This window comes from Puma concolor, chromosome B3 (assembly GCF_028749965.1).
Source record: "Puma concolor isolate L17-30 chromosome B3, mPumCon1.1.hap2, whole genome shotgun sequence".
NCBI classification, from domain to species: Eukaryota; Metazoa; Chordata; class Mammalia; order Carnivora; family Felidae; genus Puma; species Puma concolor.
Genome location: NC_141672.1, coordinates 81,061,174 through 81,079,211, shown reverse-complemented (window position 1 = coordinate 81,079,211; position 18,038 = coordinate 81,061,174). Strand labels below are relative to the sequence as shown.

Genomic DNA, 18,038 nt, shown 5'->3' with positions numbered 1-18,038 from the left:
TGTCTCAGGCTGGCGGGGCCGCGGAGGAACAAACCCACAGCACACCCAGGGTGCACCTCCATCCAAGAAGGGGGAGGAGGTGGGCTGGCGTCATTCAGTCTTCCCCTGCCCCCTACCCTTCGCCGCCCGCCCCTCCCTCGCTCCCTATTTGGCCATCCCCCTGGTTGCCCCCTCCCCTTCCTTACATGGTCTGGGAGCCCCCTGGCTGATCCTCTCCCCTGCCCTTGGCTCCATGAATGGCCTGGGCGCTCCTCAGTGGTGCGAAGGCGACCAAATAAGGCAAGGTGGCCGGCCAGGCCCCCCACCCCTGCCCCCGGCCGCTCCAACTGACCCCGTCCGTCAGCGCACTATAAAGCGGCGCGCCCCGCGCCGGCCTCCCAGCGCCTGCCGCCCGAGCCGAGCCGAGCCCGACCCGCGGACTGTGAGTCAGCGCCCGCCCGCCCCGAGCCGAGCCGGCGGGCCCCGCTACTGCCGCGCCGCCACTTTTTTTTTTTTTTTTTTAAAGACCAAACTTCTGGATTTGGTTCTAACTTCTGTTGTCCCGGGTCGTCACAACAAGAGAGGGGCGCGCAGAACGCGAACCCTGCGGCCCCCGCCCCCACGGGGCGTTTGGGGTCCCTGCTGTCGTGCGCGTTTCCCTCCAGCGGGGGCTTGGGCGTGGGGGTGTGGTTGGGACCCAGGTGGGCTCTCAGTTCGCGGAAGGGCAAACATGTGAAGGGCTGGGGAGGGCTTGCTAAGGGGTGACGGTACCTCCTTGCCCCCGGGACAGAGCGTGACTCCTGGCCGGGGAGCCTGGGTGGCCTCCGCTCCCCTGCTCTATGCACGTCCCCCTCAACCTCCGCAGCCTCCTCCCACCCTTCCTCTCCCGCCCCGACGGGAAGGGAGACGGCAGGCGTTCCCCCGTCGCCCCCAACCCTCCTCTGCTCTGTCCTTTCCTCCGGGCGGGAGGAGGCCAGCGCCACCGCAGGCAGTGAGGGCGGGCCACCCGGTTCTCCACCTGCAGACCCCGCCGAAGCTGTGCCAGGATGTGCGACGACGAGGAGACCACCGCTCTTGTGTGCGACAACGGCTCCGGGCTGGTGAAGGCGGGCTTCGCTGGGGATGACGCGCCCCGTGCCGTCTTCCCGTCCATCGTGGGCCGCCCGCGCCACCAGGTAAACCTCCCGCCCCGACTGGCCTGCTCTTACCTGGGGCGGTCCCCAGCCCCACTCCACACCCCTTCCTGCCACTTCCTCAGGCCAGCAATCCAGGAACTGTCTCACCTGACGCCCCTGTCATGAACTGCTCGGGTCAAATAAGGAAAAGATGGATTAGCCTCAGATCCAAGCCAGGACAAACAATACTCACACCGCCCAGTGTGCACGGGTCCCCCTTCCACCTTTCAGGGACAGAGCTCTCCAAGGGGCCCACTCCTTGTGTGAAAAGTCCGCGGCTTCGCCCCTCCACTCCGCACCTTCATGTTCAGTACTCCGCCTTTTCCCTGCCCCTTCCACACTCCAGTCTTTCCCTCGGCCTCCCTTTTCAGTCCTGCTCAAAACTTGCAATGATACAACTTCTCTCCACCAACCGGGACCCAGCCCACATTCCTCCCTCCGTTCACAGCCAGCTTTCTGGGCTCTCAGAGGATGTAATCTGTCTGCTTCCTGGCTGCTGCATTTTTAGAAGCCAGGCGTGACAGAGGCAGCAAGTGCCATGGGGATAGTGACATACCACCTTGCTTATTAAAAGAAATGCCACGCTCTCTGGCTTTGCCACATGCCTGGCCAGACAGGCTGCCAGGGCTAGAGCTTTGTGCCTCAGTGGTGGTGACTGATGGGTACTGCAGGCCAGCTCTGGGCAGGCTGGATTTCGCTTGTGGAGTGATAATGGCATATCAGCCCATCTTTTTATGTTCACTTGATAAATGTCAAAATCTTTTCTTAGGAGAAATGCGATGTGTCATTAATTCAGTCATTTATATTCTAGTTGACATGGGCGATGGACTTAATAATTTAATGAAGGCATTATGGTATTTTTAAAATGAAGTGAGGCTGTACTTCTTTGGTGAAGTTGCTTCATTCCTCTTTCCCTAGTTATATTTTAAAGAATAGAATTATACCTGGGGATTTGGGGGGGGGGGTTGATAGGGGGAAGGTACTAGATTGATTTTAAATGATATTTCTAAATTGAGGTAAAATTCTATTTTTTGTTATTTTTGGTATTTATAAGATGTTCCTTGACTTGGCCAGTTAGATGTAAATTTATGAGGCATCTGTTATATTCCTGAAATAGTGGAAGCTTGACTTTCCCATCTTTTTCTTCTTCTAGGGAGTCATGGTGGGTATGGGTCAGAAGGACTCCTACGTGGGTGATGAGGCCCAGAGCAAGCGAGGTATCCTAACTCTCAAGTACCCCATTGAGCACGGCATCATCACCAACTGGGATGACATGGAGAAGATCTGGCACCATACCTTCTACAACGAGCTCCGCGTGGCCCCTGAGGAGCACCCCACCCTGCTGACTGAGGCCCCACTGAACCCTAAGGCCAACCGTGAGAAGATGACTCAGATCATGTTTGAGACCTTCAATGTCCCTGCCATGTACGTAGCCATCCAGGCGGTGCTGTCCCTGTATGCTTCTGGCCGTACCACAGGTATGTTTGGGCTGTGGAGACAGTCACTGATTAAGCACATTCCTAAGGCACTGACCTTGCTATGAATCAGCTTCCCCAGTTGCAAAAGGAATGATCCCTGCCCTCACACTCCCTGGGAAGGTGTCTGAGATAAGAGAGAGAGGTAACAACAGTTTCAGATCACATGCATTTCTAACGATTGAAAGCACATGGGGTTAGATCCTTACCTTTCCTAAAGCATGTGAGATCATGTATTAAGGCTCTTCACAATGTGTTCCATACCATCACAGTCCCTGGGCAAACATCCCCAAGGAGAACCAACGTTTCCTATAGGGTCTGAGTCAAAAAAGAGAGAACACGTATTTGTTGGATGGGAGGAAAGTATCCATGCCTGAATACTTACATAATGTGCTAATGGCTGCTAGAAGGGATGGTCATTTGAAAGTGTCCTGGGGAAATTTTTCTACTACAATATTTAAAAGGGTGAGCTGTTGCTGGCTTCAGATTTAGCACTCGTTATGCTCATTTTTATTCTTTGTGTGTAAGGGATCTAATTTTATCTGGACCCATGCCCAGTGCTAGTATCTTTTAGCCAAGATTGGAAGTAGGCTTTGACACAGCTAGAGCAGTGGTGTCCTTGGAGATTTACTTTGTTCTTGTCTGTTTCTCCTGACAGGCATTGTTCTGGACTCTGGGGATGGTGTAACTCACAACGTTCCCATCTATGAGGGCTACGCTTTGCCCCATGCCATCATGCGTCTGGATCTGGCTGGTCGGGATCTCACTGACTACCTCATGAAGATCCTCACTGAGCGTGGCTACTCCTTTGTCACCACTGGTGAGTGTGTGTGTGTGTATGTGTCTCCTCTGCCACAGCATCGTGTCTGCTTTTTTCCTCCACCAGAGAATCTACCTACTTCATTCTTCAGAACTTGACCGTCATAACCTTCATTTCTGCAGCTGAACGGGAAATTGTCCGTGACATTAAAGAGAAGCTGTGCTATGTTGCCCTGGATTTTGAGAATGAAATGGCCACGGCTGCCTCTTCCTCCTCCCTGGAGAAGAGTTATGAGCTGCCCGATGGCCAAGTCATCACTATTGGCAATGAGCGCTTCCGCTGCCCTGAGACACTATTCCAGCCCTCCTTCATTGGTGAGTTGTAGCATCTGGTGCACATGCACAGCTTTTCTCTAGAAATCTGGGGGTGTCCCAGAGTAAAGTCTATTATAATCAAGAAGGATTAAGAGGCTCTTGAGTTAAAAGAAGTCCCACACAGCTCAGCCTCAGATCCCAACGGCCCATTACAAGGATGGCCATACTGTAATGTTGCAGTGATATGATAAAGGATGACACATTGACTTCATGTCCGAATAGAGGCTCTGACAGAATAGTAGTTGAATAATCCAAATCGGCAGGAAAGGAATGATTACTCAGAAGTGCTGACTTATTCCAGTAAGTTCCATTACCATGTAGCTGGACTTCCCTCTGAAGTTACTTATCATGAAATCCAACAATGATCATACTCGTTGTAATAACTGGACCCTTGTATTTCACCACACGTCTTTCCTCGGGAATGATTTCTAAGAGGAAGCTTGTCGGGATCTTATCTTGGTCCATAAATAAAAACTGCATTAATTTTAATGTATGTCTCACCCTTTCCAAATATATCTCCGTACATCTGATGGATACAGCATGTGTTCGCTCCAAACAGGTGCTAAACACAGTTGTTTGTGTCTTGGCAGAATCTGTTGTGGATTAACTGTCAGCACTTTTAGACACACCTGTTCCACAAATGCCTTGCAGTGTGGAACATCTTATAGAAGAACATATGTTTTAGAGACAAATGGGAGACAAATGTGTTTATCAACACAAAGGAGTCCTCTTTTCTTCCCTCCACCCTGGGCCCCTGGCCTGAGTGCACTTTGATTTTTTTTTTTAAACATATTTCTAGGTATGGAATCTGCTGGCATCCATGAAACAACTTATAACAGTATCATGAAGTGTGACATTGATATCCGCAAGGACCTGTATGCCAACAATGTCTTATCTGGAGGTACCACCATGTACCCTGGTATTGCTGATCGCATGCAGAAGGAAATCACTGCCCTGGCTCCCAGCACCATGAAGATTAAGGTAAAGAACTCCTGTGGTGTGAGAGCCAAGGCAGGACTTAGTATTCCAAGTAGAACTCACATTTTGCTTCCCACCTGCTATAAACTTTACTAGCTTTTCTAGCACTTTTCCTGAGATAGGAGACTTTAAAAACATTTTCAAGCAGCAGATAATAATAAATCTTGGAAGGAAAAAAAAAAAATCTAAATCTTCGGACATGTTTTAAAAGTCCCCAACTTTTGGGCTGTCCTCTATCATGCATATAGCTTGTTGCCACATTATACTCTACTTCAGGGCAGTGGGGCAATTCTATTTTGTAGAGCCTTTGATAATGGAAATAATGAAATAGAGGACAGGGTGTAAAACTCGATTCAGTCATATTAATTTCAGGTATGAAGCATCTCACGTTACAATGAATTAACATCTAATATTTTTTTCGGCGAATCTCTCTCTCTGGCATGTTGCTTGATCTGTTGCCTGGAATGTGAGAGTTCACTGGAAGTTTTTCTTTCCTTCCTGCAGATTATTGCTCCCCCTGAGCGTAAGTACTCTGTCTGGATCGGGGGCTCCATCCTGGCTTCCCTGTCCACCTTCCAGCAGATGTGGATTAGTAAGCAAGAGTATGATGAGGCAGGCCCGTCCATCGTCCACCGCAAATGCTTCTAAGGTGCCTTCTCTCTTAGTCTACCTTACATTCAGGATGACAGTATTATGCTTCTTGGAATCTTCCGAACCACCCTCCCTTATCTCTCATCAATCATTGTACAGTTTGTTTACACATGTGCAATTTATTTGTGCTTCTAATATTTATTGCTTTATAAATAAACCAGACCCGGACTTGCAACATACGAAAGTCTCTCATCTTTCTTTTTCTGGTAGGCATGGGGAGGAGCCAGTGTCTGCTCACTTCAGTCTGTGAACTCATATATTGGTGGCTTTGACCCCATGAGCACTGTAATATTACAGTAGCACAAAGTTGAGCCGATGAATTAGTGTGACATTTAGCGGGGGCTTAACAATACTAAATATCAGTTTTCCACTTTGGGACAGAATCATGAATATATTTCACATGTGAAAAGTAGATTAACTTTAGCTCCACATAAGCGAGAAATGAAATCGGATTTCACAATACTTTAAGATTAGTTACTATGGATGACAGTGAAAGTTGTTTTCATATAGGCTCCAGTTGTTTTTGTAACTTTGTAGAAACCACATACACATTGGTAATGAGGAAGTTTTAAGTAAGTTAGCTTAAATTCTCAATGCTGGATTCCTCAGTTGTCCTTCCAAGGGCTATGCATGTTAATGGTGAAACACTGAGGCTGGCTCACGGTTAAGCCCAGCCACATCCAGTTCTAAACACTCCCTAAACAAATCAAGATCATTGTGCATATTCAAACTAAACGTGAGGAAACAGGTACCAGATCCTTTTGCCTCATCAGTAACTAATTTGTGGGACATAAGTCGTCGGTCTCTTCATGTCTTTGAAATCTTGGAATTTTGGGTTGAGTGTAGTGAAGGCCAGGAAGTCTGAAGGATCAAGGGGAGTGGAAAGCCACAATATTCCTTTTATTTCATGCTGGACTCTGCAACATATGCTGTGGGGGCTGCTGGGAGCAGCATCCAAAGCAATCAGTCATGCTCTGTCCTTGAGGAGCTCACCTACACTATGTGTAAACTCCCAATGTGTGTGGTCTGGGAGACTTCAAGGAGATGGACATGGGTCTGAGTCTTGAGGAATGGTTAAGAAGTACAGAGGTGAGGGGTGCCTGGGTAACTCGGTTAAGCATCTGACTTCGGCTCAGGTCATGATCTCACAGTTCATGAGTTGAAACCCCACATGGGCTCCACGCTGACGGCATGGAGCCTGCTTGGGCTTCTCTCTCTCTCTGCATCTCTCTCTGCCCCTCTCCCATTCATCTCTCTCTCAAAAACATAAATAAGGGGACAGAAGCCAGCAAACAAGGCACAGGGCAGGCTGGTGGGAGCTGATGACTTAGGAAATCACTTTGGAAAGGTAGATTTCCACCTAATTGCAAAAGCTCTAAAATTTTTCATTTTCAAGTTAATTGTTCATGAACTGTTGGAGCATTTGAATGGATGTATTTAAACTTAAATATTGATGAGGGAATCAAGACAGAAAGATTAAGCAGCTAGTGCAGTGTTAACACAGTTTGTGGAATACCCAAGCTAGGAAGCCAGATTTTCTGACATCTTATCTAATGGTGTTCCTCAAAGCATCTTTAGTCATAAATCTTTAGTTTTAAACTATACTCATAATGTTATAAACATACATAAACCTTCAGTCATGCATTAATTCTATCACCTAGCCTTTTGGGAGTCTGGATTCAAAATTTTGCGTGTTTGGGGCTCATCAGACATCTTCTTATTTTTTTAATTTTTTTTTAAATTTACATCCAAATTAGTTAGCATATAGTGCAACAATGATTTCCGGAGTAGATTCCTTAATGCCCCTTATCCATTTAGCCCACCCCCCCTCCCACAACCCTTCCAGTAACCCTCTGTTTGTTCTCCATATTTGTCTCATGTCTTGTCCCCCTCCCTGTTTTTATATTATTTTTGTTTCCCTTCCCTTGTGTTCATCTGTTTTGTCTCTTAAAGTCCTCATATGAGTGAAGTCATATGATATTTGTCTTTCTCTGACTAATTTCGTTTTGCATAATCCCCTTTAGTTCCATCCAGGTTGTTGCAAATGGCAAAATTTCATTCTTTTTGGTTTCTGAGTAATACTCCATTGTTTATATATACCACTTCTTCTTTATCCATTCATCCATCGATGGACATTTGGGCTCTTTCCATACTTTGGCTATTATTGATAGTGCTGCTATAAACATTGGGGAGCATGTGCCCCTTTGAAACAACATACCTGTAGCCCTTGGATAAATACCTAGTAGTGCAGTTGCTGGGTCATAGGGTAGTTCTATTTTTAATTTTTTGAGGAACCTCCATACCGTTTTCCAGAGTGGCTGCACCAGCTTGCATTCCCACCAGCAATGCAAAAGAGATCCTCTTTCTCCGCATCCTCGCAACATCTGTTGTTGCCTGAGCTGCTAATGTTAGCCATTCTGACAGATGTCAGGTGGTATCTCATTGTGATTTGATTTGTATTTCCCTGATGATGAGTGATGTTGAGCATTTTTTCATGTGTCAGTTGGCCATCTGGATGTCTTCCTTGGACAAGTGTCTATTCATGTCTTTCACCCATGTCTTCACTGGATTATTTATTTTTTGGGTGTTGAGTTTGATAAGTTCTTGATAGATTTTGGATGTTAACCCTTTATCTGATATGTCATTTGCAAATATATTCTCCCACTCTGTCAGTTGCCTTTTAGTTTTGCTGATTGTTCCCTTCGCTATGCAGAAGCTTTTTATTTTGATGAGGTCCCAGTAGTTCATTTTTGCTTTTGTTTCCCTTGCCTCTGGAGACGTGTTGAGTAGGAAGTTGCTGTGGCCAAGATCAAAGAGGTTTTTGCCTGCTTTCTTCCCAAGGATTGTGATGGCTTCCTGTCTTACATTGAGGTCTTTCCTCCATTTTGAGTTTATTTTTGTGGTTGGTGTAAGAAAATGGTCCAGGTTCATTCTTCTGCATGTCACTGCCCAGTTTCCCAGCACCATACTGTCTTGATGATTACAGGTTTGTAGTATTGCTTGAAGTCTGGGGTTGTGATGCCTCCTGCTTTGGTTTTCTTTTTCAAGTTTGCTTTGTCTATTCGGGGTCTTTTCTGGTTCCATACAAATTTTAGGATTATTTGTTCTAGCTCTGTGAAAAATGCTGGTGTTATTTTGATAGGGATTGCACTGAATATGTAGATAGATTGCTTTGGGTAGTATCGACATTTTAACAATATTTGTTCTTCCTATCCAGGAGCATGGAATCTTTTTCCATTTTTTTTGTCTTCTTCAATTTACTTCATAAGCTTTCTATAGTTTTCAGTGTATGGATTTTTTACTCTTTGGTTAGATTTATTCCTAGGTGTTTTATGGGTTTTGGTGCAATTGTAAATGGGATCAATTTCTTTATTTCTCTTTCTGTTGCTTCATTGTTGGTGTATAGGAATGCAACCAATTTCTGTGCATTGATTTTATCTCCTGCCACTTTGCTGAATTATTGAATCAGTTCTAGCAGTTTTTTGGTGGAATCTTTTGGGTTTTCCATATAGAGTATCATGTCATCTGCGAAGAGTGAAAGTTTGATCTCCTCCTGGCGGATTTGGATGACTTTTATTTCTTTGTGTTGTCTGATGGCAGAGGCTAAGACTTCCAATACTATGTTGAATAACAGTGGTGAGAATGGGCACTTCTGTCGCATTCCTGACCTTAGGGGGAAAGCTCTCAGTTTTTCCCCATTGAGGATGATATTAGTGTTGGGTCTTTCATATATGGCTTTTATGATCTCGAGGTATGATCCTTCTATCCCTACTTTCTTGAAGGTTTTTATCAAGAAAGATGCTGTATTTTGTCAAATGCTTTCTATCTATTGAGAGGATCATATGGTTCTTGTCCTTTTATTGATGTGATTAATCACATTGATTGTTTTGTGGATATTGAACCAGACCTGCATCCCAGGTATAAATCCCACTTGGTCATGGTGAATAATTTTTTTAACGTATTGTTGGATCTGATTGGCTAATATCTTGTTGAGGATTTTTGCATCCATGTTCATCAGGGAAATTGGTCTGTAGTCTCCTTTTTTAGTGGAGTCTCTGTCTGGTTTTGGAATCAAGGTAATGCTGGCTTCATAGAAAGAGTTTGGAAGTTTTCCTTCCATTTCTATTTTTTGGAACAGCTTCAAGAGAATTGGTGTTAACTCTTCCTTAAATGTTTGGTAGAATTCCCCTGGAAAGCCATCTGGCCCTGGACTCTTGTTTTTGGGAGATTTTTGATTACTAATTTGATTTCCCTACTGGTTATGGGTCTGTTCAAATTTTCTGTTTCTTCCTGTTTCAGTTTTGGTAGTGTATATGTTTCTAGGAATTTGTTTATTTCTTCCAGACTGCCCATTTTATTGGCATATAATTGCTTGTAATATTCTCTTATTATTGTTTTTATATCTGCTGTGTTGGTTGTGATCTCTCCTCTTTCATTCTTGATTTTATTTATGTGGGTCCTTTCCTTTTTCTTTTTGATCCAACTGGCTACTGGTTTATCAATTTTGTTAATTCTTTCAAAGAACCAGCTTCTGGTTTCATTGATCTGTTCTACTGGTTTTTGTTGTTGTTGTTGTTGTTGTTTGGTTTTGATAGCATTAATTTCTGCTCTAATCTTTATTATTTTCTGTCTTCTGATGGTTTTGGGTTTTATTTGCTATTCTTTTTCCTGCTCTTTAAGGCATAAGGTTAGGTTGTATATCTGAGATCTTTCTTCCTTCTTTAGGAAGGCCTGGATTGCTATATACTTTCCTCTTATGACTACCTTTCCTGCATCCCAGAGGTTTTGGGTTGTGGTGTTATCATTTTCATTGACTTCCATGAACTTTTTAATTTCCTCTTTAACTTCTTGGTTAACCCATTCATTCTTTAGTAGGATGTTCTTTAGTCTCCAAGTATTTGTTACCTTTCCAAATTTTTTCTTGTGTTTCGAGTTTCATAGAGTTGTGGTCTGAAAATATGCACAGTATGATCTCGATCTTTTCACACTTACTTAGGGCTGATTTGTGTCCCAGTATGTGGTCTATTCTGGAGAATGTTCCATGTGCATTGGAGAAGAATGTATATTCTGCTGCTTTAGGATGAAATGTTCTGAATATATCTGTTAAGTCCATCTGGTCCAGTGTGTCATTCAAAGCCATTGTTTCCTTGTTGATTTTTTGATTAGATGATCTGTCTATTGCTGTGAGTGGGGTGTTGAAGTCCCCTACAATTTGGTACTACTATCAATGAGTTTCTTTATGTTTATGATTAATTGATTTTTATATTTGGGTGCTTCCACATTTGGCACATTAATGTTTACAATTGTTACATCTTCTTGGTGGATAGACCCCTTAATTATGATATAATGCCCTTCTTCATTTCTTGATACAGTCTTTATTTTAAAGTCTAGATTGTCTGAATTAAGCCAGTATTCTGGCTTTCTTTTGTTGACCATTAGCATGATAGATGGTTCTCTATCCCCTTACTTTCAATATGAAGATGTCTTTAGGTCTAAAGTGGGTCTCTTGTAAATAGCATATAGATGGATCTTGTTTTCTTATCCAATCTGTTACCCTATGTCTTTTGATTGGAGCAATGAGTCTATTGACATTTCGAGTGAGTACTGAAAGATATGAATTTATTGCTGAATTTATGTTGCTTATAGAGTTGGAGTTTCTGGTGGTGTTCTCTGGTCCTTTCTAGTCTTTGTTGCTTTTGGTCTTTATTTATTTGTTTTTGTTTTTGTTTTTGGTTTTTCCATCTTTTCTCCCCTCAGAGAGTCTCCATTAAAATTTCTTGCAGGGCTGGTTTAATGGTCACAAACTCCTTTAATTTTTGTTTGTCTGGGAAACTTTTTATCTTTTCTTCTATTTTGAATGACAGCCTTGCTGGATAAAGAATTCTTGGCTGTATATTTTTCTGATTCAACACATTGAATATATCCTGCCACTCCTTTCTGGCCTGCCAAGTTTCTGTGGATAGATCTGATGCAAACCTGATCTGTCCTCCCTTGTAGGTTAAGGACTTTTTTTCCCTTGCTGCTTTCATGATTCTCTCCTTGCCTGAGTATTTTGTGAATTTGACTATGATATGCCTTGTTGATGGTCGGTTTTTGTTGAATCTAATGTGGGTCCTCTGTGCTTCCTGGATTTTGATGTCTGTGTCTTTCCCCAGGTTAGAAAAGTTCTCCACTATGATTTGCTCACAAAACCCTTATTTCTCTCTCTTCCTCTTCTGGGACCCCTACGATTCTGATGTTGTTCCTTTTTAATGAGTCACTGATTTCTCTAATTCTTAAATCGTGCTCTTTTGCCTTAATCTCCCCCTTTTTTCTGCTTCATTATCCTCCATAAGTTTGTCCTCTATATCACTGATTCTCTGTTCTGCCTCATCCATCCTTGCCACTGCAGCATCCATTCGAGATTGCAGTTCAGTTATAGCATTTTTTATTTCATCTTGACTACCTTTCACTTCTTTTATATCCACAGAAAGCAATTCTAATCCATTTTTGACTCCAGCTCGTATTCTTATTACCATGATTATAAATTCTGGCTCAGACATCTTGCTTGTATCTGTGTTGGTTAAGTCCCTGGCTGTCATTTCCTCCTGCTCTTTCTTTTGGGGTGAAGTCCTTCATTTCATCATATTGAAGGGAGAAAAGGAATTAATGAGGTAAGAAAATTAAAATTAAAAAAGTATTAAAATTAAAAAATTAAAAACACACACACACACAAAATCAAATAAATGATGCTAGATCCTAGGTGTGTTTTGGTCTGGGTGTTGAAAGGGGCTTGACAGATTAGAGAAAAAATGGGAAAGAAAAAAAAGGAAATCGTTTGAAAATTTGAAAAAATGAATACACTGAAGTAGACTAAAATTAAATGATGTAAGGAAAATAGAATTTGAAAAAATTTACACAAAAGTAAAAAATATAGTAGAAAAAAATTAAAGAAAAATATTTTTAAAGAAATTTAAAATAAAAATGAATTTTTTCTCTTTATGTATTCAAGAAAAGGAACAAAAAAAAAAAAGAAAGAGAGAAAGAAGGAAAGAAAATTGAATAAATGGACCAGCGAACAGACTGAAATACAACTGAAATTACTTCATTTTCCCCTAGGAGTCAAACTATGAAGTGCTTTATAGTCCATAAACTAAGCAGGCAGAGAGACATGTGTTCCTGAAGAGCGAGGTTGGCCCAGTTGGGCAGGGTTTAGTGTAATGGCTCCGTTCTCCACTAGATGGCGCTGCTTAGCTTACTGGGGTGGATTCTTGAGGCGCTTGTAGGTGCGTATGCGCATGCGCGGAAGCATTGCCCGTGGCATCACCCTGTTACCCACTGTCTTGTATCAGATCTGATCTCCGCGAGCAATCGCGCACCTGTCCTTTGTCTTCAGCTTCCATCCACTCCCTGCTTTTACACAGTCCGTGACCAAGCCCCAGGCAACACCTCCCTCCTGAGTTTCGTCTCAGATGCGGCTGTTTTTCCCCGACCCTTACTTCTGAGGGACTGCGGCTTTGACCCGTTAGGCCGCTCTGCAGGAGGGTCTCACCAAGCAATGGCCAGGTGCTGGCCGCACCCAGGAACATTTGCTGGACCGGGCTGCTGCCGATGCCCAGAGACTGTGGCCGGGTGCCAGCCCTCCCCAGAAAAAGTTTGCAAGATGGTGTAGCATCAGAATTTCAGGGATTATGGAAAATCACAACACACATCTGGCACCAGGCTTCACCCTTAATGACCTTGTTCCAGCACCAGCGAATGTGGTTGTTCTCCTGGGTCCACTGGGGCCTTATCTTTGGGGGACCACACAGCCTCTACCAGGTGTCCTCCCAGCAGGGCAACTGCCTCTCCTGTGTGGCCTGAAGAACCCTGGACTCCACTCTGCTCCTGGGGATTCGCCTTTCTCACCAGAGCACTGCCAGGTATTGAGCTGTGGAGTTAAGACTCTATGCTCCCCCTGTTTATAGTCTTAATGGAATTTAAACCCTCTCCTTTCTCCTTTCTCGTTCAGTCCCTACGGCTGTTTCCACTTTTCCACTTTCTCTCCAGCTGCTTTTTTGGGGATGTTGTTTTTCCCATATCCCCTCCCCCTCCCCCCCCCACCGTCCCCCACTGTCCCCCACTGTCCTCTCTCCACACACAAAAATACCTCCTGCCCTCCGCAGCTTCTCCCCCAGTTCACCTCTCTGCGCCGCGTACCTGCTGAATTCTGTGGTTCAGGTTGTGCAGATTGTTGCGTTAATCCTCAAATCAGTTTTGTAGGTGTGCAGGATTGTTTAGTGTTGGTCTGGCTGTATCTCATGGACGTGAGACACACAAAAAACTTCCACACTGTTCCGCCATCTTGGCTCCTCCTCCCCCCATCAGATATCTTTAGTAAAGTTGCCAATGTCATTATTCAGGGTCATAATTGTGTCTTTATAATATTCACTCCCAAAGTATCTCTTGATTCCTGACTCTGGGCAGTAGTAGTTTCAGGGGACACAAAGGTGAATCAAAGCGCATTTTCTGTGCTTAAGGAGTCAGAGTTTAGAGCTCCATGTTTAGCATAGAGGAATGGAAGTCCTTCTTTGCATTAAGCGTTAAATAATAAGTAAAATGGCAGCATTTCAAACCCCCCACCCCCAGCTGTGTCCCATAGCATAGATAGATTGGCTTAAAAGCTAGGTATTAACCAAGAAGATGGAATTGGGGCATATATGAGGAGATGACTTAACCAGTCTCTGTGTCCTTTTTTTTTCATTTCCTAAATTGAATACATAAGTATTATGAATTTTATCCTCAGACTATAGAATGAATACTTCACCTTTAGGCAACTGGCTGCGCTATCGCCTAGGTTCTTTCCATGTATGAATGGAAAGGGAATAGATATTGTTTTTTCTCCTTAAAAGTAGAAGTTTTTGGAATCAACATCTGATATATGCATAAGTGATAAGCACATAGATCTTGTTGAATTCTGAGGTTTTCTCATCTTTGCTTGGTGATATGTATAAGATACTAGAACAGCTAAATATTCTCATAATTGTGCTGCAGGAAGACAGTGAGGCAACAAAGTTTTTTTTAATGTTTTATTTATTTTTGAGAGAAAGAGAGAGAGAGCGAGCAGGGGAAGGGCAAAGAGAGAGGGAGACACAGAATCCGAAGACAGGCTCCAGGCTCTAAGCTGTCAGCACAGAGCCCGATGCAAGGTTTGAACTCATGAACTGTGAGATCATGCCCTGAGCTAGGGCCAAACGCTTAAATGCCTGAGCCACCCAGGTGCCCCAAGTTTGTTTTTTTAAGGCTATCGTCACATGTGTAAAATATTTGAGAGGTCTATAGTGAATGTGTCTTTGGTTAAGATGCAATGTAAATAACCTATAGAGATCATGATATTTCTTCTCAATTTATAATGAAAAGACTATTTTGTTAATTTCTAACATCCCCAACACCATTTCTTCATTTTTCCTAACAATGGTCATCTCTTAGCAATGGTCATTATGTAAATGAGATTAAATAATCAAAAGAATATGGAGCACTTGGGTGGCTCAGTCGGTTAAGCGTCTGATTCTTGATTTCACATCAGGTCATGCTCTCTCGGTTTGTGAGTTTGAGTGCTGCATCGGGCTCTGCCCTGGCATGCAGAGCCTGTTTGGGATTCTCTCTCCCTCTCACTTTGACCCTCCCCTGCTCTCTCTCTCTCTCTCTCTCAAAAATAAACTAAGAAAAAGAGTTTTTTGTTAATAATCAAAAGAATAGAGTTACAGAGAAAAGGAAAATTACTGAAGAAACTGGAATAGAGAAGCAGCATCAGTTGACTATAACAATGTCACTTTTCTCTCCATTTCTTCTATGGAATCTGTTATGGACTGAATTGTTTCCCCCCAAATTCGTATGCTGAAACCCCAACCCCTAATGGGACTGTGTTTGGAGATAGAGCCTTTAAGGAGGTAATTAAAATTAAATGAGGTGATAAGGGTAGAACCCTAATACAATAGGACATGTGTTCTTATAAGAAGAGAAAGTACAAGGAATGTGCATGTACAGATGAAAGGGCAGGTGAGGTCACAGCAAGGAGGCAGCCGTCTGCAAGCCAGGTAAAGACGTCTTACCGGAAACCAACCTGCTGGCACCCAGATCTTGAACTTCCAGACTTCAGAACTGTGAGAAAACTAATTTCTATTGTTTAAGCCTCCCAGCGAGTGCTATTATGTTAGAGTAGCCTGAGCAGACTAATACAAGATTTTCCCACATGTTTGACCTGATGGCCCAAGATTCATGGTTTACCAACTTATAGGCCTCTGAAACAAAAGAGTGTCTTCCTATCTGTTTCTGACAAAACTTCCAGGGAAGTCTCAGTCTGGTCAGGCTTAAAGACTGAGTCATACAATCTTCATCATACGGACTGGCCAATATTAAGTACGGGAGGGGTAGTTCTCCAACAGAAGGCAACAAAATGGCATACACACAATACTGGATGAGCTAGAGCAGAAGGGAAAAATGGTAGTTTGTGGGCGAGCGCTCCAACTTCCAGTTTGGGAGTTTTATATGATATAACAGGTCCTGAGAAGGGCTTGAGAAGAGCAATGCCTTCACTTAAACAAAACTGGGGGCTAAGACTGAGAAACTCTGGATGGTGGTATGTGTGACTGACCAGACTTTTTCCAGGCTCCATATAGCCCAGGACCCAGGAACCCAGTGATCTCTCTATGACCAGATTTGCCAGGTGTTTTAAAAAGAAATAAGTCAGGGGCGCCTGGGTGGCGCAGTCGGTTAAGCGTCCGACCTCAGCCAGGTCACGATCTCGCGGTCCGTGAGTTCGAGCCCCGCGTCAGGCTCTGGGCTGATGGCTCGGAGCCTGGAGCCTGTTTCCGATTCTGTGTCTCCCTCTCTCTCTGCTCCTCCCCCGTTCATGCTCTGTCTCTCTCTGTCCCAAAAATAAATAAACGTTGAAAAAAAAAAAATTTAAAAAGAAATAAGTCAGATTCACTTTGTGATTAACAAGACACAAATGCTATAAATATCTCCTAGTAACTGATAGGTAGTGAAGAAATTTTGAATCTTTTAGGCCAAAACTGGCAAGGGTTGTTGATAGTCGACTTAAGATTGTTAACTTTAAATTTTTTTTTTTTTTCAACGTTTTTTATTTATTTTTGGGACAGAGAGAGACAGAGCATGAATGGGGGAGGAGCAGAGAGAGAGGGAGACACAGAATCGGAAACAGGCTCCAGGCTCTGAGCCATCAGCCCAGAGCCCGACGCGGGGCTCGAACTCACGGACCGCGAGATCGTGACCTGGCTGAAGTCGGACGCTTAACCGACTGCGCCACCCAGGCGCCCCAAGATTGTTAACTTTAAACAGAGCAAAGAGTAATTTTATTTAAGCAAAGAAAACCCGACTTTATTCAGAAATAACAGAAGAATTACAATTTGGGACAAGCAGACCATGGTGATCCATTAGCAAGTCCAAAGGGACAAAGGGAAGGTCAGCTTTTATTGGGTTTTAGGAGGATATTGTAGGAGCGTGGCTTAGAACAAAAGTTTATGGGAGAAGAACAAGAATTCAAGGTTGTGGTTTCTTATTGGCTACAAGTGGGGGTTACTGCAATGTTGCTGGGGCAGGGAGGGATCTTCTTTCCTTTTCTTAAATGCAGGAGACAAAATTCCTATGTGAAAAATGTCCTCCTTTGCCAGAATAATTCTGATCCTCCTTCCTGCTGGTTACACTGGCTTCAAAGAGGGGTACATGCACGAGAGCTCCCCCTTCAGGGCTTCCCCGCTCCATTTTAGATGAGATTTCCTTTATTTTCACAAGGTCTGGGCTCATTATACAAGGAATTTCTCCTTCTGGCGGAACTTGGCTGTTGCCATGGCAACCAAACTCTCATTTGGAAGCTACAGGATAAAAGCATTGGAGAGATTGTAGAAGTATACTTTTGGCCACCAGTGAGCCTGATGGTAGAAGAAGTTCAGTTGATGTGCAATCGATGCAAGCAACACTGACCAGGCAGATAAAGAGTTCAAGACTGGCTCTCTTCAGTTGTTGGGGTTCTGGGCTCTCTTCCCTGCTTGGCAAAGGAGAGCTGAGTCAGGTGAGAAGTAAGCAGGGTGGCCTGCAGGAGTCTTAGCAATGTTGTTTGCTTATTGTCCTGCATTGTTTTACTGCAGCTTCCTTGAGAATCAGGGTTGGGGAGGGGAAGCAGAAAGAAACAGACCCAAGGGAAGGTTTCAGTAAAGCTGAATTAAAATATGGCATTAGTAGTAGATGAACAATGGACTCTGCAGGCAAGTGTCAGCAAGGACTTGGGTTAACAGGTTCACTTGAAGAGCTTTGGAAATACTACTGGAGAGTGACAGGGTATGCATCATGTAGGGTAGGAGATGAGAGTGCAGGTACCATGTAGGAGTTTTAAAAGCAATTTTAAAAAATAACGAAATTTACCAAGACATCTTTAACTTTAGGATCTACACTTTGAACTTCTTTTCCAGTGTCTTCTACCCTATGCTGGCTACCCAGGACATTCTCCCTACCACTCACGTTTTTTTTGTTTTGTTTTGTTTTTTTGTTTTTTTTTTTTTTTTTGAGAGAAACAGAGTGTGAGCAGGGGAGGGATAGAGAGAGAGGGAGACACAGAATCCAAAGCAGGCTCCAGGCTCTGAGCTGTCAACACAGAGTCCGATGTGGCGCT

At 43.7% G+C, this 18,038-nt stretch overlaps 1 protein-coding gene across 1 annotated transcript; it reads left to right on the top strand.

The window, feature by feature from the left end:
* Positions 1-262: 262 nt before the first annotated feature.
* On the top strand, positions 263-5,567 carry ACTC1 (actin alpha cardiac muscle 1). Its single transcript, XM_086710296.1, has 7 exons — positions 263-421; positions 1,004-1,154; positions 2,308-2,632; positions 3,288-3,449; positions 3,572-3,763; positions 4,563-4,744; positions 5,246-5,567. The coding sequence occupies exons 2-7, from the start codon at positions 1,026-1,028 to the stop codon at positions 5,387-5,389; spliced, it is 1,134 nt and encodes a 377-aa protein (XP_086566422.1). The 5' UTR covers positions 263-421; positions 1,004-1,025; the 3' UTR covers positions 5,390-5,567.
* The last annotated feature ends 12,471 nt before the right edge of the window (positions 5,568-18,038 follow it).